At 40.9% G+C, this 25,577-nt stretch overlaps 1 protein-coding gene across 1 annotated transcript in view; it reads left to right on the top strand.

Moving 5' to 3' along the window:
- Fbn2 (fibrillin 2) overlaps positions 1-25,577 on the top strand; it is a 211,239-nt gene that overhangs the window by 34,548 nt on the left and 151,114 nt on the right. Inside the window, exon 6 of the mRNA XM_031365738.1 lies at positions 21,122-21,319. Within this exon, the coding sequence (XP_031221598.1) occupies positions 21,122-21,319 (198 nt within the window). The remainder of the gene's footprint in view (positions 1-21,121; positions 21,320-25,577) is intronic.

The following is a 25,577-nucleotide window of genomic DNA, read 5'->3' as shown; positions in this document are numbered from 1 at the left end:
TCTTTTTTTTTCTTCTGGCAAGGAAGCCATTCATTCGACTAGGGTTCTTTTGTGTGGGACATGTTGGTTTTCTCCCACTACTTTAACAGTTGCCTTCTTTGTCTAGATTTCAGTTTCTGACTTTAAGGAACTGGAGTGTATTGAATTTCTTTGCCGTTTCCTTATTGACTATGATAAAGCAGAGTGATCGAGACAACTTATAGAAGAGGAGGATTTTTGAAGGCTTCCAGTCTTAGAGGGTTAGAGGTCATGACTATTATTCTGGGGAGTGTAACGGCAAGCAGGCAGGCAGGCAGTGAAGCAGTAGCTGAGAGCTTACATCTTACCGGAGGGTGAGGTAAGGGGGGGAATGAGTGAATATGAGAATGGTGAGAGCCTTTGAAACCTCAAAACCAGTCCCCAGTGACATACGTCCTCTAACAAGGTCATACCTCCTAATTCTTCCCAGTTTCTCCAACTGGGGATCAAGCATTCAGATATATGAGCCTATGTGGATCATTCTTATTAAACTACCACAGAGCTAGATTAATTAATGATGTGTTCAATGAAGCTGGGAGATTTTTCTGCCAGTATTTCTTTCACTGTTAGTTTTGCTTTCCCACTTTTTCTAGTACCTATATTTTTCTTTTTCTTATTACCCATATTTTCAGATACTTAATGGTGTTCCCACATTTCTCTGGATCACCCTTCATTTTAACTTTTTTTTTTCCTTCTTTCATGCTCTGCCCTCAAAATATAACGCCCCCCCCCAAGAAAAAAAACAAAAAACAAAAAAAACCAAAAAACCAGTAACCTATCTTAGAAGATAATGACATTTGCCACTAAGCCTAACAATCTGATTTTGACTCCTTGGAGCCCATGACAGAAGAAGAAAACTTAATCCCACAAGTTTTCCTATATCTTCCACATGTGTGCTGCAGAATATGTGCATGCCCCCCTCCCCAAACACAGCAAACAAGTAAATTAGTTTTTAAAAGAAATATAAGCTAAACTTAGGTCATTCTTGTAATCCTGACACTTGAGGAACTGAAACAGGTATAATTACTAAAAGTTTGAGGTCAACCTGTTCTCCATAGTGAATTCCAGGCTACCCAGGCTCAGTATAAGACCCTACCTCAAAGAAAAGGGAGAGAAATGAAAGTCAGGAGTTGTCTACTTTGCCCAGTCCACACTCATGCCTGCTTCCATCTTGTTGCTTCAGATTTCCTGTTTGGCCCTTTCGTCCTAATTGCCTAATTGATTATGATACTCTCACCACACCTTGCTTTTCCAGCAAGATCTTCTTTAGTCCTTGAGTAATATTCACCATTGCTCTGAATTCCTTGAGCCTGTGGGCCCTCTCCCAGGCTGGGTGCCTCCTATCCCGCACTGCAAACACTAGTTACAGTCTCCTCTTTTTTCCTCCGGCTTTTGTTGAAAACTTTAAGAGATGATACATTATAGCAAGTCTACGCTTCTACAGCTCAGAAGCCTGCTTGCTACTGTTTGCTTGCTGAAGAGACTGAGAGAGAGAACAAGTTCTGAGCATGCTCAGTCACCCTGGGGGAAACTAGTGGTTTTAGCAAAGCTTTCTTTGACTCTCCCTTTCTCTGATCTCTGTTAAGCTGTCTGCTTCTGTTGATGTCACACCCCTTTGTGGGGTTCCACTAATTGCTCACTAATTACTTCATTGTTTCTCTAATGCCTTAGGGCATAAATTGCTCCACAGGCTCTTTCAATTAAATTCAGGCCCCTTTGCAGTAGAATTCTTTGAGACTAGTCTTTGAAGTCCTTAGGGATCTTTTTTCTGTGGTTTTCTTCCAGATAACTAACTGGGCTGTGGTTTAGTTCATTGTCCCCATAAAGCTACCTGCATCCTCTTGCTTGCTTACCACCGAAATTTCCATTTTCAAAAGTACTCTTATGTAATATTTTAAATATAGTAGTTCTTGTGAACTAAATCTCTGAGCGCTTGCTCAGAATTGGAGCTGGAGGCAGTCAGTGGTCTGCGTTTCCTCAGCTTGCCTGTCCTCACCGGAAACCTCTTTTCTTAGCAGCATGCTGCTACATTAGCAGTGTCTGCCCTAGTGTTTGTGGTCCTATGCACCCTGAGTAGCTATCCATTCCTCCGTACCTCACACCTCTCTGTCCCTGCAAGTGAACTTCTACAACACCAAGCTAAGGACACTAGTCATAGCCTGTCTTCCCCGGAAGACAAGATTGAGCCCTTAAATGAAAAGGGAGGAAGAATGTCTCGCTGTTTTTGCTTATACTGGAACTTTATGACCCTAAGCTGGCACATCAATAGGAGGAAAGAGGGTGTGGCTCCCAGGGACATGGATTCTTGCTGTTACTGCAATTTTGTAGACTTTCTTGAAGGCATGTTAATTAGTCTGCTTTGTGTCCGTGGGGCAATATTCACAGACTTAAAATGGCTGCTGCTTGAAGTCATTTTGTTAATTGTTTTACTGGGGACAAGGTCAGCAAATCAATCATCTTCCTATAGATTTTTTTTTATGTGTGTGTAAGAGTATCTTTAAATTCATCAACTTCCTTTCTGACATTTAATTAACCAAAGCATCGCTTTTTTTTTTCTTTTCTAAATGTCATATGTTCCCCCTTTGATCGTTCTTCAGGGCCAGTTCACAATCTCACTTCTCATCTGTTGAGCTTTTTATTCACTCCTTGAAATCTGTCTCCAGCTTAGCCTGAGTCTCAGCCAACCCTGAACCTCAGGCCTCTCCACCTGCATCCCAGGTCTCAGGTCCTCTGTCTTTCTGAGTCTGGGTTTACTGAAGCATGAACTCCTAAGGTTTTGTCCTCCTCCCAGTCTCTATGTGAGAAATGCAACAGTCGTGAACAGGACTGGAGGACATACTTACTGGTTTGCAAGAAGACAAGGTCATTTGTAAGGACCCAAGTTTAGTGTCCACATTCCTTACAGCTTCTACCTAGTGACATGTTTGTAACACATGTGACACTTTTTATTTTGCGTAGTTCAAATCTACACTGCTTATGCAGACTACATCTGAGGCTACCTACAAGTCCTTTTTATAAGTCAGGAAACTTCCTCCTACAGGGTTCTTATATGGAAGGGGCTCTGTTCCTATTGTACAGTGAGCTTATATTTCATATACATGTTCAAGTTTGGGATTTTACATGTGTTTTAAGCTTTTTTCCTGTGTGTTTAATCTTTTACTATTTGTATTTATTGTATTAAAGTAAGTAATATTTACTATTTGTATTTCTTTGCCTAAGAATACGACATTTCAGAGTTTATAAGGTATCTACATTATCTTAATAAAGTGGAACATTTATTCCCTCGGCACTACTCACTAGTAAACAGCTATACACACACAAAAGAAAGGACACATTCTCTGATGGAAATAAAGAGTTTCCTGATAAATTTTACTGGAGAGATTTCAAATAATTGCATAGGAATTTTCACTCTGAGAGCATCATTTATTCTAAGACCTCTGTTAATTGTGGTGGCTTAAGTCAGGGCTTCTTCTACCATTTCTACTCTCAATCTCTTTTCACTCAAGAAATGTTCCTGTGACCATGACCACGTTTATAGACGTGGTCGTATAAACTAGGAGTACAGAGAGTATTTAATGGATGATAAGTTATAAAGAAAAATTTAAGACTTCTTTTCCTTTTATGTGTCTGAGTGATGCTCCTGCTTGTACTAAGAGCAGCATGCGCATGCAGTTCCCATGGATTCCAGAAGAGGGCGGCAGACCTCCCTGGAACTGGAGTTACCGACTGTTGGTGACCCACCATGTGAGTGCTGGGAACTGAACCCAAGTCCTCTATAGGAGCAGCACTTAACTGGTTCCAGGAATTAAATGATTCTTGGGCATGCATATAATTTTTCAATTTATTAAAGATGAACATAAATTTGCATATATAAATGATGTGCTTGTTTACTTTTGCATGAATAATTGGATATGAGCTCAGTGAATATTTGATCTCATCGTACACAGAGCAGCTTCCATGCTGCTCAGAGCTAACTCAAATTTGAACACCACTCAGTATGTACTAGAAAACAGCAGAAATACTTGTGGAGCTGTAAATTGTTAGAAACTATCCTAATCCTAAACTAAAACTAAAGTAATGAATTTTTGTGAACCTCAAAACCAACTACTCAGGCAGCAATTCTAAGAACCCGACATGCTAACATAGTGCAACCCAGTACACTAATAGACGCAGGCTGAGAGTGGCAGTTGGGAGACTGTCTGTCTGTCTGCATTTTCTATAATCAGGCCAATTCTGTCACTGTACCTTGAAGTGCACAGTGATGACTGCAATTGGGAAACATTGAGCAGGGCCAGCTTTAGCCTGGGCACTTCAGGCAGTCATTGGGAGCATTGTGCTGCGTGTGCAAAGCGTTCATACGGTATGTTAGCAAACATGACTGCAGGGTAGTCATGTAGGACCACATGGGCTATTGCTGGCAGAATGACCTTAGATTCATCACAGGTGTGATTTTTTAATTCCTTTGGGCCACTGTGTATTCAGCACATTTTAACTATTGCCTGGCTTTTGTTTTTTGGGGGTTTTTTGTTGTTGTTGTTTGTTTTTTTGTTTTTGTTTTTGGTTTTTTAACTCCCACATTCAATAATATGACCCCATGTGGAGTTTTCACACAAACTGTGAGGCTGTGAGAACTGGCATGCCAACCAATTGTAAGATTGCTATTCAGTTTCCTTAGCCAGCAAAGGTTAGTTTCAGTTTACCCAGATATCCAGTGGAGGCTGCTGAGAGCTTTGATGGTCACAGCAGCTCATGGATCTGAAAAGAAAAAGGCTCACTCCCATCTCTGAAGATACTGAAGCAAGGGGAGAAGATGCGGTGGCGTGGTAGCGTGTACCATGGCTGGTGAAGCTAGCAGGACACTTCTGTTCTTGCTTTATTGACTATAAATGTCACGTGTTACACCTTTGTAAGGGACAGAGACTTCTTTGTTTCCATGTGTCTGAAAAGGAGCAGGTTGTATTTGACAGTTTTATGAACCAGTACAGGCCTGAAGAATAGAAGAACCAGGCCTTTTCTCTCTCTCTCTCTCTCTCTCTCTCTCTCTCTCTCTCTCTCTCTCTCTCTCTCTCTCTCTCTCTCTCTTTTGTGGGAACGGGCCATTTTACAGACCTGGCTGTTTTAAGGACCTGCCTGCCTTGAGAGTTGTAGAAGGAAGGTTCTGGACAAAGGAGACTTCAAAGGAAAGGCTATAACTTTGGAAAGAGTTGAGTGTGTTTGAAAGATAAAAGAGAAGTAAGAACCCATTGTAATGGTTCTAAGCTGTGAGTTCACATTCCTAATAGTTGTCATTGCACATTTCCCACTTGTCAGCAGAATTATTTTTCTGTTTGTAGTGATTGCACAGGGTTATGAAACTAGAATTTATGTTCCTTTGGGGGTGATCTGAATTTAATGTTAAGTGTACTTGGTTTTAAAGCCATCTATGATTTCTTTTTTCTCCAATTTGACTTGTCTATGACAACCCCTAGCAGAGAAAGAGGTCTTCAGATAAAAAACGTAAAGTAAGGGACTATAAGATTGGACAGCATAACATTCTCATTGTAATTTTTTAAATACATGCTCTCTGGTGAAATACGCTGTCTTGAAGTTAAACTAAGAAATGTCTCTAAATAAGTCATATATATATATATATATGAATTATTACTTTGATTCAGTCCCCCAAAATAAGATGATTCTCCCTAATGCATCATTTGTTTAAGACAATTCTGTTCTTACCAAGGTGGGCTTGTGTAAGGCTTAGAAATTTAAAAACATGGTGTGCAGAGGCTAGGGAGATGGCTCAGTGGATAAGAGGGCTCTCTCTCTCTGTGCAGTCATCAGGATCTGAGTTTGATTCCCGGTACCCACTCAAAATGGGGGAGGGGAATACCCCTGGCGCCTGTAGCCTTAGGGTTGTGGAAGGCTGAGACAGGAGGACTTCTGTGACTTGCCCCCACTCAGGCTCCAGGTTCAGTGAGAGACTCCATATAAAAGGCATGTGACAGAGAGGACTCAGCGGCGTCCCTGACTTCGTTCTCTGCACCCTCTGCCACACACATGCAAATGAGCACACGCACATACACCACACGAGTACACTATACACATAAACACACAAAGAAAGAAAACTGAAGAAAGTGGCTCCTCATTATTTTTGCCTTCCTCCTCTCTGTCCCTTCAACAAATAAAGCCTTATTGATATAATGTTTTGTATTTTCTTTTCATTTCTATCTTTCCTTCCTTACTAGACACAGCGAGTGTTATGCATGCGCAGGGCATCTAAGCTTCTACTAAACCACTAGGGGTCAAAGCCAGGGCTCCCCCATACACTTGCCAAATGTGCCACCACTTGATATATGTCCCCTGCCGGTGTGATCTCTAGTCATTTGATATTTTGGTAGTGCTAATGTTTTTATTCACAAAATATTTCAGTTTTTATTAAGTCCCTTTATGGTTTCCACTTAGAAGTAAGTGACACCCCATCTCCAGGTGTTCAGATAGGCAGTGGTATATGTGAGCTTAGTCACTTAAGAACAATTTTAAAACCTCTTAGTTATCAATGTTTTAAATGAGAGAGAAAATATAGATGAAAACAAATGTACTTAGACATGAACAGGCCAAGCACCAGAAAGTGGTAATTCTACAGAAATTTAAACCACCACCACCACCAAAAGCAGGAGACGTGGGCTTCTCCATTGAACAGTTTTAACCCTTTCTCTTCCCTTGCCCATTAGTCTTCAGCAGCATGTTAGGTAGCCCAGTCAGTCGCAAGCCTCCATTGTGGAAAATGTTACATTTTCCTTCACTTGAGTCCAACACTGTGAGATTAAAATGGAGTTACGGAGTCTCTTCTGGCAGCCAGACTTGTCTACTCTGTAAAGATTGTGATTTTGAAAAGTATTACTACATACCTAAGTTTTTCCAGATATGTTCACTTACAATGTGAAGAAGCATTGATTCATAGAAAATGCTAACACTCTGTCTGCCCTGGACGCAGTGTATTCTGCAAAGCATGGAACACTATTAGGAGTTCAACATCGTTGTATCTTACGTGTTCTCGGACTTCTCTGCCCTAAGTACTTCGTTGAGGCTTTCACAGAGACTTTGTGGAAATTTGAAATCTGGAAATGAGCTGACACAAAGCTTTGCAGTGGGAGGCTAAGGGAGGGCCTTTAGATGGTCAGCATCTTCCAGGTCAAAACACCAGCCAGCCTCCAGTGGTCTACAAGACCATCCCTCATTTCCAGCTTGAGTCAGTTGTGTCTCGTTGAAGGCTCTACAGAGTCATTTTACACGTATCAACCCCAATCCAGTGTGTCCTATCGGCTCCTTTGTGTGTATCTTTGGAAAGTTCACATCTGTCTTCATGACAGATCAGTGTGCTGAAGAAAGAGAAGCATTTCGTATTGAGCTAGTCCAGCGTGTGCAAAGATCTCTGTAAGGTTAGGCCTCTTTGACTGGCGTTAATGTGGGCTAGGACTCTTTAAGCATCTCAGCATTGCAGGAGATGTGGGGAAGAGTAGAATTTGGAACTGCAGTAGAGATTGGTGCTAATACAATGACGATGTTTAAACTTCTAAACCCAGACACGCTGGCAAAGAATGGCTGCTCCCACTCATACACGCTGCTCCCTAGCTACAACGTCAGAGGAGGGAAAAATGGAATGGATTCTTAAGTTGTTAAATTAACATTTCAAACATTTAATAATTTCATTGTCTGTAAGATGCCAACATACTTCAGTTAGGGCTCCCAGTTGCCAAACAATTTACCAGAGGAAAAATATCCGTAGCCTATATAATTGAAAATAGGAACCAGAGGAATGTTGTGTAAGGATATTGAGTGTGCCATGGGACAGGACTTGCAGGCAGTGTGGAGAAAAGAGCCTGGGACTAGCTACTGGGGAAGATAAGCAGGAATGCACCCAGGTCCTTTCTCTGTCCTTTGCTGCCTCCTCTTGTGCTGAGGAAACTATGCTAATGTATGACTCTGCATGATGCTCTCACCAAGAATTACTCCATGGAAATCTCTCCCACATGAAAAGAAAATTTGAACCTACTATAACTAAAATATATCTACATTATTTTCTTTATGGCTCATGTTATATTTTGAGTGTCAGTTTTAGATACTCTGTGAATCTATATTTGTAGGAGTTCATCTTAAGAATGAAAGTATATTGCAAAAGTGGAACGATTCAGCGGACCTTAGCTGTTCTTTTTTTTTTTGCTCCAAGTTAGTAAGAGTTGTTTTTATACATAACATTTGATTTTGCTCCTCAAAGGGATGATCAGTTTAGGAAGTCCACCTCATAGCTCTTAATATTTCCTATCTGTATATCAAGCAAAGTTGTCTGTGATGAGCTGAGAATCGGGATAATTCTCCTAATGACTACAAGAAAAATGGACATGGGCCTCATATACCAAAAATGAAAACGTGGAGTGTGTGATTATGAGCTCAAAGAAGATATTTTTCCAATTATAACTTTGAAGTTGATGATATTTACTAAATAAAGAGAGGTAGTAAATGATTGATTGATAAAAAAGATGATAGATGGTAAGTTATGGATAAATGATAGATGATTGACAGAAGACAGAGACATTGATATGTAGATGATACACAATACATTGATTGGTGATATTTAGATTGACTGACAGGTAAATAGATACTACAATTAATACAATCATACTCTTCTCAATTTTGAGGATAGAAGCATACGCATGAGCAATCAAAAGCCCAAAGAGAAACATTACAAACTGACTGAATGTGAGATGTTTTATATACCGGGAATACTAGTGACATTTGGAAACATGGATACCCAAGTAGGTTTTCTTTGATGTCATCACAGGTAGGGCCAGCTTTCAGTGGCTCAAAGCCATTGAGACCCAAGGGAAGCCAGAGAGGCCACAGGGACATCATCGGAGCAGATAACCTTAGAGCTAATCGGGAACCCCTGACTGAGACTCGGTCCAGGTCAGAGCAACATTGCTGGGAGCAAGACTGAGAGTTGGGAACCAAAAGAGCTCTCTGTGGCAGAGCGGGGATGCTGACAGGAGCTCTGCTGTGTGTTTGCCCATTGCACTTTCAGGTGAGGTGTAAAGGGAGCGTCCTTTTTTTCCCTGCAAAACTTTTTTTTTAATGGATCTGGTATTTCTTTCTGCAAAATAATGTATTCCTCACTGCAGAGTTTTTCAGACTGTATGGGTTAGGTTCTAAACAAAGCTTTGAAAAAAGAGGGAGCTTGAACAATAGACTCAGAAGGGTTTTATTCCCTGGGAAGATCCACCTCTCCATGTAAGTGGTTTCCTATGGCTTTCACAAGCGAGAACACCTTATCCACATATAATTATGAGTCTCAAAGCCACAGTTTTACATAGACTTTTCAGCCTCCTTCATGCTTCACCTTATAAACGTCTCTGTTGTGATGTGAAGAACTCAAAGGCAGAGGTGTTTTGCAAATAAGAATAGCCTAAGATGTTAGGTTATTAATGGCCATAGTGACAAAGACAGGAGTCAGGCAGTGTGTATCTATTGACAAGCAGTCACTCGGCCCAGCACTCAAGGTTCATCCTTACATTCACATGTTCAGAACATCTCCTCTGTGTAAGCTCTCCTGTTTTTTGAGATTCAGTTTACAAACACGGAGACAGAGGTAAGCGAACTCATTGACTATGCGATATTTCTGAATATCTGGACTGTTAGTGACACTTGGAAACGTGGACACCCAACTAGATTTTCTTCTGTGTTCATCACTACTGTTCATCAGCCACAGGTGAGGCTAGCTCTCTGATCACAGGCAAGTTGTTGGTGAAAGCTTGGATTCCTGAACTGCCTAAGTGCCCCTCCCCCATAACCAGCCATTGCTTATCAGAGTTACAGAGAAGTCACTAAACTGCCCGGATGATCTCAGTACCATTCGCAGTAATCTTAAATGCCTCACCATACTGCACACATGCGTGCATACACACCAACACCTGTGATCTCCTGTGCTCTGCATTGCTTACCTAGGACTGCAGGAATCACATTTTAGTTCTGAGATGTGAGCTCTGGCAGAGAGAAGAACAGCACCAGGAAGACAGAAGGGCCTTGGAGCTCTGACCATTTACAAACACTGTCAGCACTGTTAGCTGTAGTGGTGTGGGATCTGCTGCAGAAAGCTGTCACAGCGTGGCACGGGTTCTGACGTTCTCCGTGATATTTACAGCAGCAGTGATGTCATCTGGAGGAGAGCCAGTCACATAAAAGGTATCTTTTCACTAAATCCGTTTCAGGCAGTCTCGTTCGAGGATATGACAGAGGCTCGCATAGTGAAAGATAAGTGTTTGCCAAAGTGTGTTTCACCCCACACTGGTCTTCAGGAATGCCTCTGTATAAAACTTCTTTATGAGCAAATAAATTTTGAAGACTGCCTACTATAGCCTCCTCTTGGCAGTTCACATGTACCTAGATACATTAAACACTCCCAAAGGTCGTAGAGTTGTATCTACAAAAGAGCCAATTTTCTTTCTTTTTTTGTTTTGTTTGTTTTGTTTTGAGTTGTTTTGTTTTGTTTTTGAGACGGTGTTTCTTTGTATAGCTCCAGCTGTCCTGGAACTCACTCTGTAGACCAGGCTGGCCTCAAACTCAGAAATCTGCCTATTTCTGCCTCCTAAATACTGGGATTAAAGGCATGTGCCACCACTGCCCGGCTAGGAGCCAGTTTTCTTGAATTCTAATACATTTTCTGATGTTTGGCCACAGAATCCTTTTTTGACAAAAAATATTCATCATGTTTTGTGTAATTAGCCTGCCACTGATCACATAGTGAGAACGCTGGGTTACGCTCTACTATGAATTTCGGCCAGATGTATTTGGTCATGAAAGTCATGAATCCCATCAAAGACATGCTTGACACCCGAGAGTCATAGCTTGTAGGTATACAGGTACTGTGTTCTATTGGATATGGCAAGGGAATGATCCGGAGGTCCAGGCTCACATCTTAAATTCTCTTGATAAGACTAGTTACTATGGCTTTGCAGCCTTGTCTCCCCAACTGTTGGTCCATAATCAAACCCCTTTATTTCTACCATGTTCCATCTCTAAAGGTTGTAGAAAATGATTCAAATTTAAGTAATCCATTACAGTGCTTAACATGCTTTCTACATTCCATTCAGTTTGGGCTAAATCTTTTGGGGAGGCAAGCAACAGAGCCTGCTGGCACCTGCCTAACACTTTGGATTCAACAGAGACTTTACTGAGTAGCTCCACGTTATCTTCTGTAGATAGTGTGTCTTGCTGCTCGGATGCTTGGCTAGCATTTTCTGTCATCCATCTAAGCCCTGTCGCCACAGCCTCTTTCAGCACTGAAGCAAAACTTCTTGACCCTCTGCCCATAAAGAGAACAGCAGCGAAGCCATTGATAAGGATGTGAGTAGCTGCTGAAAGAGAATGTCCTTAGTCGAGAATGATGTAACAGGAGCAGCAGCGCAAACAGCTCTACCCAGGCAGTGGTTGAGAAGTCCCGAGACACCGTGGCTCCTGGGATGCAGATCAAAGTGCCCTGTGGAGCGTTCAGTAAGCCAAGCTAATTTATTGACAGAATAAAGACCTTACAGTCTTAAAAATATGAGATGGAATAGATGGGCACAAAAAAATGTAGTTAGTACAAAGCAAGGTGTATTGATCGAGTGTGGAATGATCAATTGATTTGATTATCTGCCGGGGTAATCAAAGATGCTGAGAAATTATAAGAAGGCATGTGATGACTGAGGAGATGGATTTGGGGATGGAGACATGGCTCAGACAGTGAAGTACGCACTGTGAAACCATGAAGACCTAGGTTTGATGGACAGCACCAATATTAAAAAAGCCAGATACAGAGGCAGGTGATTGGACTCCCAGAGCTGAGGACGTAGAGGCAGGAAGTTCCTGGCTAGCCAAACTAATGAAATCATATTTAGCTTCTGTTCCTATTACATCATTCTCCCTAGTTCAGGGAGACTGTCAGGGAGAGTGTTTGAGAAAGACACCCAACACTGACTTCAGGTCTCCATATGCATGCACATATATCAACATGTACACACAAGATTTTGGGAAAGGGGCAGGATTTGATGTTAGATGCAGTTACTGATTCAAAACCAGCTTCACTTAGATACCAACTATGTCATTCTGGGCAATTCTGCTTAACCTATGTACAATCAGTAAAGAAGTGAGACAGGCCACCAAATAACACAGATTAAGCAGTGTTGTACCTATGCTCTACACACACTTCATGCTTGGCACATTTGTGATCTTTGTCCTCTATTCCTTTCCTCCATCTGTCCCCGTTTTCTTCCACCCATAGGGCAATACCAAAGAATTGCCATAGAGCTACTAAACTATTCCTTAGACAGCTATTGATGCTGACCAGCATATAAGTCAAGAATGATGTTGTGTTTTGTTGTTCATCTGTCTGTCTGTCTGTCTATTCATCTGTCTATCTATCTATCTATCTATCTATCTATCTATCTATCTATCTATCTATGTACCTACCTACCTACCTACCTACATACCTATCTATCTATCTATTTATCTATCTATCTATCTACCTATCTATCTATCTATCTATTGCTTTTTCACAACAGGGTTTCTATTTGAATCCGTGTATCTTCAGACACATAACCCTTTATAGAGCCATTGCCTCAATACCAAGAGCTGTCTCATTTCCATTTCTCTGTGGTCTTGGGAGATAACCACAGCAGCATGTATAGAAAGAACATTTTGGGATGATGTAAATACTTGTGCTGTCTCGTTTGGTAGCCACTAACCACTGTGCGGCCTCTGAGTCCTTGACATGTGGCAAGAGTGACTGAAGAACTGGATGTGTGCACATGCTTGTTTTCTGTCACTTCTGCTTTAAGCTGAACTTGAGGAAGCCACATGTGGCGGCTGGCCGGTTCTTTCAGCCGCACAGCTGTCATGCTGGCAGACCGTGGTGCTGGGCGAGGTTAGAGCTGGTGCACTTTGCTTCCCTAAAATGATTGATTTCATGTCACCAATTCTCTAGTTGGGACTAAGTATCATCCTCCGGACGCAGCACAGGATGCTCTTTTCGCAGGTGACCTTCAGCTCTTTTGCCTAAAACTCTTGACACACAGCTGTGGCAGCTTTTCGTCTCACCCGCTGTTAAAGACGTAACATTTAGTAGAAGGCTCAGGAATCCATTAATGTCATTCAAATAATTGTGTGGTCATAAGCAAAAAATTGTATCATAACCAATTAGTCAGATTACCAAAATGAATAAATGAAATAATAAATGAATACATTTTATTGTGATAAATGTTGTTATGATAAATTATTGTTCTCTGAAAAGCAAAAATTATATGTAACACAGAATTGTAGATCACCTATGAAGGCAAGGGTTTATTTTCACTCTTTGTTGCTAGTTGCTTATTTTATTTTTGAAAGACGCTTTGTTTCTAGAAGTTTTGGCTTATTCTTTGTATTTCATTGTACCTTTCAATATAAAAGTAAGATAAAATGTTATCTCAATTTAATTTTAACTTTTAATTTCTTAATAACCTTACGCCAGTCAATGCTCTGTGTGTGTGCGTGCACGTGTGTGTGTGTGTATGTGTGTGTGTGTGTGTGTGTGTGCATGTGTGTGGATGTGTGCACATGCACACATGCATGGTGCTAGGAATGGAACCAGGGCCTCAGGGATACCACACCCACACTCCACACTGAGCTCCTTGTTTCATCCTCAGTCAATACTTTTGTCTTTACATTGTACTTCTTTCAGTATTAGTCATTGTTACTTCTGTGCTTTATTAACAATTTCTTTTGTCATTTGGTTTTAATGGTTTTTACAGATACTGAATAAAGCCGAAAGTCATTATTTTAATCAGACCCACTCATATGTTCATTGAAACCCGACTTGTTCAGCTCACTTTCATCTTTGTTAGTTAGCCTTTTTGGTTCATCCTGTGATATGTCAATTCTCCCCAACTCTGACCTTCCTGAACGATCATTTCTCCTATGGACTTTGTAATAAAAATGGCTGCCTCATCTCCTCCGCCACTGCTTTGAAACCTCTGTGCCTCTTTTATGTCTTCTGTACAATATCTAAGTTAAATGATATCTATTTCTCTCAACTCGGGGCCCCGTTCTCATTCCTTCTGATGTGAGCTGGCATCATAGGAAGAAGTAACCTCCACATCTTCTGTTATAGAATGCACCCCCCCTTGTCTCTCTGTTTTCTGTCTTAGAATTCATAAATGTACCCTCTAAATATGATTTCATTCTCCTTAGCTTCTCTGTGCTACAAAGAAGAGAATACTGGCCCACTGCATCCTTCAACATAGCCTCTCTCTCTTGCTAGCATTGGAAAGTTTAATTTTTTTATTTCCAAACTTAATCTTAGAATTCAAAGGTGCAGAGATTTTTGTATGGTTCTTTCCTTGGAGGAATCTTATTTTTGTTGCTTTTGTCTGAGATATCATGGGCTGTTTTATTTATTTCAATTCATGAAAATGCTTATATTATTGATTTTTTTTTTTTTACTATTTGCCTTTTTACATTTTAAATCCTATTCTTCAGTTCGCGTAGTCACGCCCTGGCCTTCAGAGTATCCATCCTTCAGTCTCATTTTTTACGTAGGACATGTGCCCTGTGTGGTGAGCTTTTCCTTACTCTGATGACAACTCCTTTCCCTTCAGGGAGTGGCTCTCTCTCTTCCTCTTCTCTTGAGAGGGAATGGAAAGGATTTACTTTCTATAAGCAAAGGAAGACCTCGGTCTTTTCATTTTTACTTGTGTCATCATGAGCTACACGTCCTCACTCCCAATGCTAGCCTGCCTGTCAGTTTCTATGGCTAGTATAGGTTTGCACGTCTGCTAGGATGCAGTCCATTCAGTTTCTGATCTGGTATCATGACATCCTGACCTTTTGCTGAGTGGCCATAGAGGACGTGTTTGCTCTGGAATCTTTCCTGGTGTTGATCCCTAAGGTTCCAAGTCCAAGAACCGGCAGGGTTCACTTCAGCATCGTAGACCAACCCATGTCCAAGTAGGACCAAGTCATGCCTGCTGAGCCTCTCAAAGACTTCTTCCTCTTCCAGTATTTCCCTGTAGGTCCCAATACTGAAAGCTGGAATAGGGAGACATGGGCTGTGCTTTGTCTGTTCAGGGAATCTTAAGGGATCTAGCATGATGTTGCACTAGGGGTCACGTGTCAGGCAGTTAATCAGGTTTAGGGGAAGAGTGGGATATTTCAGGCTTGCCTGACTTAGCAGCAGTGGTAGTTCGTGCCACTCAGGAACCATTGACATGGCAGAGTTGAGTTACGTCAACAATGTGCTGTTGTATGAAGTATCCCTCAGCAAATTATGTGGACATTTTTATTTATTTCTACCAGAATCCAGTCTTAAGGACCTTATTGTCTTTGAGTCAGGGGACACATGAGATCTGGGTGAGTGCCACGTTTTTATTAGTTTTAGTCTCCCTTGAATATGCATAAATATTTTGTGAACATATATCATTTTCCCCTGAAATATATTCAGGACTACTTTGCTTTACATTTTTCTTAGACACCATAAAGAATTTCTGCTGTTAATTAGAGCTGCAAATGAGCTACTTTGTACATTCTTCCTTTATGTCTCTATTCTCCCTCATTAACGCAGGTCAAAATATTTTTTTTTTGTCTCTTCAGACCTTTGTTTCAAAAGGGGTTTAATCGTCTGCTTAATCCTATTTAGCTTTTGATCTATATCACTTTGGGGGGTTGTTCTTTAAGTAAGTTAATTGATTTGACTTAGGAGCACACACTTCATGACATAGGCCATGAATCTTAGGAGCACATCTTTGGTAGCCTTCATCCTTACGGAGAGTAACAGCAATGGCAGGAATTTTGTTTGTATCATTGGCCAGCACCTAATGATCATTCTCTTTCCCCATCTCTAATGCACCCTTTGATGTTAATGTCAAAAAAAAAAAAAAAGCGGTCCTTCTATGCCAAGAACACATCCTACTGATGTATTAAATAATGTCTATGTTAGAGATAAAATGTACTGCAGCTCTGCTCACTAAAGTTGCTTCTCATCTAGCACAGAAGCAAATCTTCAGTGTCAACCCCAGGCACCAAGGGGTCATGACACCTGATGTCAGGGATCGAATGGAGTCTTAATCTTTGGGGAATAATCAAAATAAAAGCAAGACATCTAATTATTTTTATAAATAATATTCATTTTAAACTTATGTCCATACACATACATTTTACGATATTAGCCATTTTTAAGTTCAAGAACATGGAATATACTCACACTGAGGCACTTGAACTTTTGTGCAGCCTCTCTCCCCATCCATTTGTAAGAACCCTTTTGATTTCGTTAAGCTGACATCTCCTTACCCCTTAGACACTAGCTCCCTACTCCCATCCCTCAGTTCCTGACAACCACTGACATAATTCCCATTTTGATAAGTTCAATTATTCTGGTCGTGTCATGTGAGTGAGGTCACATTGCTTCCGTTCTCTTGTGACTGACTTACTTCAGTTCCCGTGCCTACACCTCCCCCCTTTTGTGAGGGAAATGATACTCCATTGTATGGACTTACCACATTTTACTATTCATCCGTCTGGGTGGCTCCCACCTCTTCCTTGTAAATGCTGCTAGCTAGCTGGAGCGTTACTATACTGAATGAGAAATATTGAATGTTGAGATTTTAACAAACAGGTTTTAGTAGTCATTTTAAGAAAACGTCAAAGAGTCTTTGGTTTCTCTTATACTGTAGCCAGAACACTATTCTACTCTATCGGCTGGCTGCTTGTCATATTACAAGCTTGTCACATATACATGTCTGATGCCCTCCCTAAGTGACTCAGCTGTATACCTTAAATGCCCACTTAGCACTTAGGTCTTATAAGCTAATAGACTCAAAGCTATACTTATTAATGTACAAACATAAAAACTTGGAAAAACATGGAGTTCACCCACCACTTATACTCAGGATCTTGTGTGACAATCAATCTCTGTTCATCACTGTTCATTAACCACAGAGTCTTGTCTGAGTAAACCCAAGAGTGGGCATGAGGATACAGGGCAGCCTGATGCTATATCAATCTAGATAAACAGCAGTATTCGGTTCTCTCTTAAGGCCTATGATCCCCTTTGCCATGGGGTTTTCTAGTTCAAGGTTTCTAGTATGAGGTTTGTGTTTTCTTTTGTGGAGCAGGTCTCCAATCCAAAGAGAAAGCAAATGGTTACCCCCATACTCGTAGCTCCCCTAAGACACACCTTACCTATGTAGGTGGTTCTTGTAAGATCATAATATTCATAGATAAGTAAGACCATTGATCCCTCTTCTCCCTCAGTAGCCTGCTTAACATCTTCTGGCACCATGAAAGCTAGCAGGAATTGAGGACATTTCCAGCTTAGTCCTAGTTGTTTTCTGCATATCACACATCCAAGGCGGTTAGTGTCTTTAGTAGTGGGGCCCTCTCATCTAACCTCTGCTAGGCAAGCAAAAAGAATGGCAAGAGCTCGTATTGTTTCGGAGACCTGGGGGGAGCCTCCATGACTCACAACTCACCGGTATCATTGGGGTTTTAATAACCCATAGCTTCTGGGAACAGCTTTTTCTGGCTATATAAGGTAGTTCCTGTTAAACTCCCTTTTAAGATAAATATAAATTTTAAAATGTGGTTATGAGATACTAGGTACGTTGATGGCTCTCTCATACCCAATGTGTTTGGATTAATTCCATCCCTCACTCCTCTGCATGTCCTCTCTCGGGATACATGCTTGCATTTCAGCATCCTATCCCCTCCGTCATATTCTAGAGTGTTTTCCTCACTCTTATGAGGATAACTCCCATATGCAGGTTCAACACTAGGATGTCATTTATTTGTATGGATTGTCCTGAAAATGCAAATGCATAGTGACAGTGCTCGGAGAGCAGTTGTCTAGGATTGGGCTGGCAATAGTCAAAAGGAGTCTCGGGGAAGTAGCAACCTTGCTCCAGAACTGAGCTGTGGGGAAAGTTGCTCATTTCAATTAATGTACCATAAGTCACCTAATTGTGTATTTCAGACAGATAGACTTATGACATGCAATCTGTACTTTAATTAAGTTGTTTGGAGAGGAAAGAAATGCAAGGGGTCTGCCAATTGTTTTATGAGTTTGCTGATTGCCCTAATGTGCAAAAGCATGAGATTAAGAGCCAGGGAGACGGCTCGGTTCAGTGGTTAAAGAGCGTTGCTACTCCAAGCCGAAAGCCTGCTGGCTTGAGATTGATCTCTGGCGTAGACATAAAATGGGGAGGAGAGAGACGACTCTACAAAGATTTCTTCACTTCTCTACACGTGAGCTGTGGCATGCGTACCTCTCCCCTCACCTCTACATGTATGCTGGGGCATGCTTCTCCTCTCCCACCCATATCAGGAAATTGCACACCTGCCTGCAATAAGGAAGAATAAGACAAACCTGAAAAATAAATATTAAATGAAATAGCATACAGTTCTCATATGGTAGCGCTTCATTTAGATATTAGAAAATAAAAATAACAATATTTGCATGGCACAGACTAATTCTTAACAAAATTTTCTTGGTTTTATCCTAAGGAGGAAGTTACCCAATGGGCTCCAACATACTAAGTTAACGGAGTACTCCTATACTTTTGCTCCCATTCTGACTCCCAATGGTTACTGGAGTGTACAATCATATTCTATTATGATGAGACTTTCATAAAGAGAATACATGATCAACAAATGATCAATTAAAGCATTTGTAGGATGCTCATTCATAGCCAAGACACATGTAGAATTTAGGAACAGAATACTTCAACCTGACCAGGAATTTAAATTCTTTTTCAGTATGCAACATTTTTCTTGTTTTGCCTAGAGACAGTTGCTGCATGCAGAGATAAGATTAAAAGTTTGAAACTTAAATCTATTTAAGTGAGAAAGAAAAGTATCATCTCAGTAAGATTCTGCACAGATGGTATATACACTAGGGGCAAGAAGTAGGAACCATATTGTCTGGAAGGGAGCCTGAGGTTGCCTGAGTCCTTACATTCCACCAGAAAGGCTTTGTGCAAAGGACACAAGGCTGCTTGTATCCTCTAACAATATGCTAAGAGGCTCTCATTTTGAGAAGGTGTTGTGGGTAGCTGGAGGGATGGATCTCCTGGCCCATTGGTTTTCGTGAAGAAGGGTTAGAGGAAAGCCCCACGGGCCTCTTCCCTGGGGATCTGAGAACCCTAAAGAATTTGGAGATACATATTTATCCGTGCATCTTGAGAAGTCATAATTTTACCGCCATTTGGTAAGAAGCAGAGTTTTCCTACATGTCTAGAACTTGATATAATTGAAAGCCGCAAATCCAATATTTAAAATGGCAAAATAAAGGTTTTATGAAGGCTTTAAAAAGTTATGACCTGGCAAATGCTTATTCATAAGGTCGGTATATCTTCCCATATCCATAAAAGGATTTTCTTCAAGAGTGTAGATTGCAGCCAGTATATCTGCTGTTCTTATAAAGGATTAAAAGGAGCTATGTTTGTGGAAGTTAAGCTGCAAGAGTATAAAAACCTTAATCCAGCTTGTGCCAAAATACCTGCTCAAGATTTTGTTTCATTATGTTGAATTTAATTATCTTCATGTTAACTCTCAAAATACACTGAACTTTCAGAATATCCATTTCTTATTTGCAAAGAAGCCTCATTTTTCATTGAACACTTTTGTAGGTTGTCTTAAGTTTTGTTTCATCATTTTCAGCCTTTATATGCTAGATAATGTTATACATGTCATTCTGAATGCCATTTTGTCTGAGTTTGATTTTCACAGTAGAAGTTTTCTCGTTAAAAACCATACCGCTAATCTTTGCAATGAAATCCCGAGACATCTTTTACTCCCCAAGAGTTAGTCAACGGTGAGATACAGTCTTTCTGGAAAGAGAACTCTTTTGTATGTGTTCCTCTTCTGGGTTCAGGGCCAATGGCAGTCCCTACGTCAGTCTGTCACTAGGAAACGGACATTCCCCTGTTTCTCACATCTTGCGAATCAGCATCAGCAACACTCAAAGGCTGTCTTGTTGGTGACTCAGTTCTGTCTACAAGAGTGTTTACTGGATGCCTAGAATGTTTACCGAAGTCAATTTACAACATGAAGAAAGTAGGCTAGAAATCCCCAGAGCCAACCTTTGAGCCGCCTGCAGTCTGATTCAGCCCTCAAGTTTTGAAGAGCATGTGGAGTTCTTGACCGTTTCATTAAATACACTGAGTCTAGATCAGTGAGTCTTAAGGGTGGGCTATGAAGTGACACCAAGATAGCTCAGCCTTGGACCTTATACTCTGATGTGTAGGGATGACATGGAGAGTCCTCATACGTGTTAGGGCCTCATAGGAAGGTCGTAGGGCTGCCTGCACATCACGCAGCTATCATTTTTTTTTCAGTCTTTGCTTATCATCTGTAGCACAGCAAGACAATGATCATTTGATGGAGAGCAAAACGAACATAACATTCAGTTGCCTGTAAAGAATCCAAGATTGCAGGTCTTTCTTAGCATGTCTTTTTTCCTAAGTGGGCTAACCATACAAGTGCAGACTGATGCAGAAATGGGTGTCTGCTTGGGATTCCTATCTGTGCACTGTTTAGGCTGCTCAAATTTATTTTTGGTATACAAAAGACATCTTCGTTGAGTCACTTTAGCTTTCTAAACTCTTGATCACTTGGTCTGGAAAGAAACTACTTCTGGGCTAAGTGGGTAGGGAATTAAGGTGGGGGGGATCCTTGGCAGGAAAACTTTCTCATCTTATTTCCATAGCTAGAACCTTCAAATTTTCAAGAAAAGCCTGAAATACAAGTTCCTTGTGAAATGTCCTGCTTTTACAATACAGGCTACTAATTCCAATTCTTTAAAATGATCCAAGCCAAGACAGCACATCTGTGTGTTCATTTGCAATACCCAGTGCATAATTCGCTGTGGTGTCTTAATACATGTTTCATGATTGGAAACTTATAAATTTTCTAAATGAAACTCAGCTGCTCTTCTGTCCTAAGATGATTGGCTCAGAAGTAAGAGTTTCAGGTTTTTGCATAGGGGGTCTAAGATGGTCTAAGTGGAGTCTAAGATTGGCGCATGATCATATAAACCATCTTTTCCCCTCCATTCTCATTCCAGATTACAGGACAGGCCCGTGTTTCTCTCAAGTCAATAATCAGATGTGCCAGGGGCAGCTGACAGGCATTGTCTGCACGAAGACACTGTGCTGTGCCACCATCGGGCGAGCCTGGGGCCATCCTTGTGAGATGTGTCCAGCCCAGCCTCAGCCCTGCCGCCGGGGCTTCATCCCCAACATCCGCACTGGGGCATGTCAAGGTGAGTCAACTGTGTTTGCCACAAGTGATGCCTCTTTGACTGGAATCAGAAAACGTGTAGGGATAGTGAACACAGTACCCATTGCCACAGCAAATCCTGCTCAGAGGTCTGATGAGAAATGGTTTGTATTTATAGTTTACATTTCAGTTTCCAATGAAAAATTTCAACTCTTAACATTAATGGAGAGGAGGAGGAGGAAGAAGAGGAGGAAGAAGAAGAGGAGGAAGAGGAGGAAGAAGAAGAGGAGGAAGAGGAGGAGGAGGAAGAGGAGGGGGAAGAGGAGGAGGGGGAGGAGAGGAAGGAAGAAGAGGAGGAGGAAGAGGAGGAGGAGGAGGAAGAGGAGGAGGAAGAAGAGGAAGAGGAACTCTTAAAACTACTACTTAAAATATATAACATAATGAGAGGTGAGCTGCTCCTGTCTGCATCCTGGTGGCACAAGTGTGCAGACACACACACACACACACACAGTCTTTCTGGAGACTGGTTTCTTCTCTCTTCTCATCATCCATGATGCCTTTCTCTCCACATCATCTTCTGTAACTCCCCAACCTTGTAAGTGGCTCTGGTACTTATAAAAGGCAGATCTGAGACCTGAGGCTCCTACAGCCACAGTGTCCAACTCAAGTGACCTAGAATGGTTCTTTTCTTACTAGTTAGTTCTATTAGGTTTTAGTCCATGGAGCCCTTGCTGTTCAGTGGCTGAAGGAAACCGGCCCGCAGTTAATAGCTGAGTATTTTTTATTATTAATTATATGTGTATATTTGTAATTACATGATATATTCATATACACAACATAATATAATTAATATAACAATAATATTAATATCTATTATATTCTCTACTATGGATAGTAAACATTTATTTTTCTTATAAATACTCATTAGTCTGAGGAATTAACCTACTTCTTCTTTAGGTAAATGCACGATGGATGGTACATTCTAGATAGATAGTGTTCATTGTTCTCTAGAGACATTCAAAATTAGTTACCATAGACAGGGATAACAAAAATAAAATAATCCATTACATAGATTTTATAATAATTCTTTTTCATTATTCTACATCACTTTCCAACTTCTAACACACGTCTTTTCTTCACTGGCTGGGTTCCCTGCTCGTTGAATATAATCTTTATGGGGGCAGGTATCTTTGTATCCACTAGTGTGCTTTGGGCCTCTAAAAGAGTGTCTACCTAGTGTGTGTGTACACATGGAAAATGCAGCAAACACCCTTTGAGCTAGGAAATAGCTGCAGGAGTGAAATATTTCAAAACTTAATATTTGAAGGAAAGAAATTATTCACTTTAAAAGGGCATTCAGTCAAACTGTTAAATCTCTTCATCTGTGTGTACACATTTTTTTAGTCAAGGGTTAGTGATGTCTCTCAAGGCTTACCTGCTTGGTTTTGCTTCTGGAGAGAAGACAAATGCTGCTACCTCCTTTGTCTCAAAACCCTAATGGATTAACTCAGCAATGGGAGCAAAGTAGAATTTGCCGCATGATTGAAAGTCTGGAGAGGCGAGATAAAGTTTGGCTTCATTCCGAGGTCGCATGCTCAGGAAGTTCTCAGATATGTGTTAATCCTCAGTGTAGAATGCTCATAGACTACCTTTCTATGATTTCATTTTCTCCCTAAGTTTCTATGTTGTTTCCTGATTACTTATACCAAATTAGTTTGGGAAAGGTGAAACATTAAAAGATTAGCACACTGACATACCTCCCTCCCCACACCCCACCCCACATAAGCAAGTTCAGGGGACAAAGAGTTTATTCCACTTACAGTTCCACATCATCACCAAAGGAGGTCAGGACTGGAACTCAAGCAGGTCAGGAAGCAGGAGCTGATGCCATGGAGAGATGTTCCTTACTGCCTTGCTCAGCCTGCTTTCTTATAGAACCCAGGACTACCAGGCCAGGGACAGCACCACCCACAATGGGCCTTCCCACTCTTGATCACTAATTGAGAAAATGCCTTACAGCTGGATCTCAGAGGCATTTTCCCCAGGGAGACTCCTTTCTCTGTGGTAACTCCATCTTGTATCAAGTTGACACCACAAAACCAGCCAGTACGAAAAATAAATTTTGAAAAATAGTTGATTTAAATACTTTCAATAATATTCATGAACTCCATGTCCTAGGCAAACAGTTATTTGCATATATATATTCTATTTTCTTATGGCTTGTGTTCTTATCTACACACATGCATATAATATTTTAATTAAAAATGATACTTTACTTAAGATTAATACCTGACTTCTTGTCTGTTATGGTTGTAAATAAATGTATCCATTTCAAATCTTTAATTATATTAAGCTATAAGTAATACAATTAATAATCTATGTCATTGGTAATAAAGTATTGGACATTTAAATGTCTCTGCCTATTCCAAAACTTGAAAATATAGCGATGAAATTTATTTATTTATTAAATTCTAGTTCTTGGATGAAAGAAGATTTATTATTTTGATTAGCATAGATTAGTAAAGATAGTTATAGCCAAGGAACATTTATCTTAGCTGTCTACACAGATTAAAGTAATCACATAATTAACAATAAACACTTAATAAATGCCAACCTTAAGTAAACATTCTGTCAACACAAATACTATACAATCCAAAACATGATTTAAAACTCACAGAAAAACTCTGTGAAAGATAGCAGGCTAATCCCCTGTCCAGCCAGGCAGAAATACCAAGAGAATGCTTACTAAGAACACCACACAATTCTAAATAAAATTCTGAAATGATGGTTAGGATCAGTGATTTCACTGGAAGTTGCGAAGTCATTTGGCCAGGGCGTCTAAACAACTGAGAACCTAAATATTGGTTTTGTGGGCATCATCATCATCATCATCATCATCCTGAAAGCTGTTCAATTTGTGTTTGTTTGAACCAACTGAGAACTAGATCCAGGGTTCCTAATGTCCCACTGAAGAGGAAAACAATGTCCTGAGACAATCCCGAAACTCAAATCGTCACAGTAACAGATGGTGGCAGGATAGGATCGGGAAGTATACTGCCATGGTTAGATTGTTACGATGGTCATTCAGCACCTTAGCGAGTGGTTGCTGAGAGATCTCATGTTTCTAAGCCTTGGAAGAGACAGATACCAGTTGTTCAGTTGTTGTGGTTGAAGCCTGGCATTGCCTTTATGTAAATAAAAAGTCATTAGCATGAACATATACAAACCATTAAAAGATTTTTCATTTAAAAGCAAGTGTAGGACAGGCAGTGGTGGCCCATGCCTTTAATCCCAGCACTTGGGAGGCAGAGGCAGGCGGATTTCTGAGTTTGAGGCCAGCTTGGTCTACAGAGTGAATTCCAGGACAGCCAAGGCCACACAGTCTCAAAAAAAAAAAAAAAAAAAAAAAAAAAAAAAAAAAAGGCAAGTGTAGGAGGGCAGGAGAACCTCACTGGGTAAAAGTGCTGCCCTGTGCTTGATTCTTGGAACCAATATTGGAAGAAGAGAACTGATTCCTGAAAGATGTCTTCTCACTTCCATAGCTCCACTGTGGCATACATGCCTGTGTGTGCTCGCGGAGACATACACACACATACACATTATGATGGTGATGGTGATGGTGATGGTTATGGTAATAGTAATGATGATGATGATACTGTCTTCTCTTTAGAACTTAGGATTCAGTTCCCAGCACCTACGTGTAACTCCAGTTCTAGGGGAGACAGCTCCATCTGCTGGCCACAATAGGCACTGCACAAACATGGTGCACATTGGTGCAGGCAAAACACTCATAAAATTAAAAGTATATTGAGCCCACAACACCCAGAGGAAGCTCCATTCCCAGGTGCTCTGACACACCATTCCCAGGTGCTCTGACACACCCAGGATTAGAGGTAAGCAGGAACAAACCTCTGTCCCAACACTGGGAGTAACTGGAACCAGCTTGACCAGGCACACAGGAACTCCGCGAGCCCAGTGACTCTGGTTCCTTCCGGTCTGTCTGGATTAGTGTTCTGAGCAGACCTTGGGCACAAGCTCTACAGCCAGTCCCACAACACACAGAGAAAGCCCCACTCCCAGGTGATCTAACAAGCCCAGGATCCCAGGATCCCAGAATCACAAGATCACAGAGACAGCTTGACTCTGAGGAGTTCTGACACAACCAGTATCACAGGAAGGACGGCTCCAGTCAGATTTAGCAAGGGCAGGTAGCATTAGAGTTAACCAGATGGCCGGGGGCAAGCGTAAGAAAATAAACAACACAAACCAAGGTTACTTGCCATCATCAGAACCCAATTCTC

The sequence above is a fragment of the Mastomys coucha genome, unplaced genomic scaffold (assembly GCF_008632895.1).
Source record: "Mastomys coucha isolate ucsf_1 unplaced genomic scaffold, UCSF_Mcou_1 pScaffold13, whole genome shotgun sequence".
Classification (NCBI taxonomy): Eukaryota; Metazoa; Chordata; class Mammalia; order Rodentia; family Muridae; genus Mastomys; species Mastomys coucha.
This window is presented reverse-complemented; position numbering and strand designations above follow the sequence as displayed.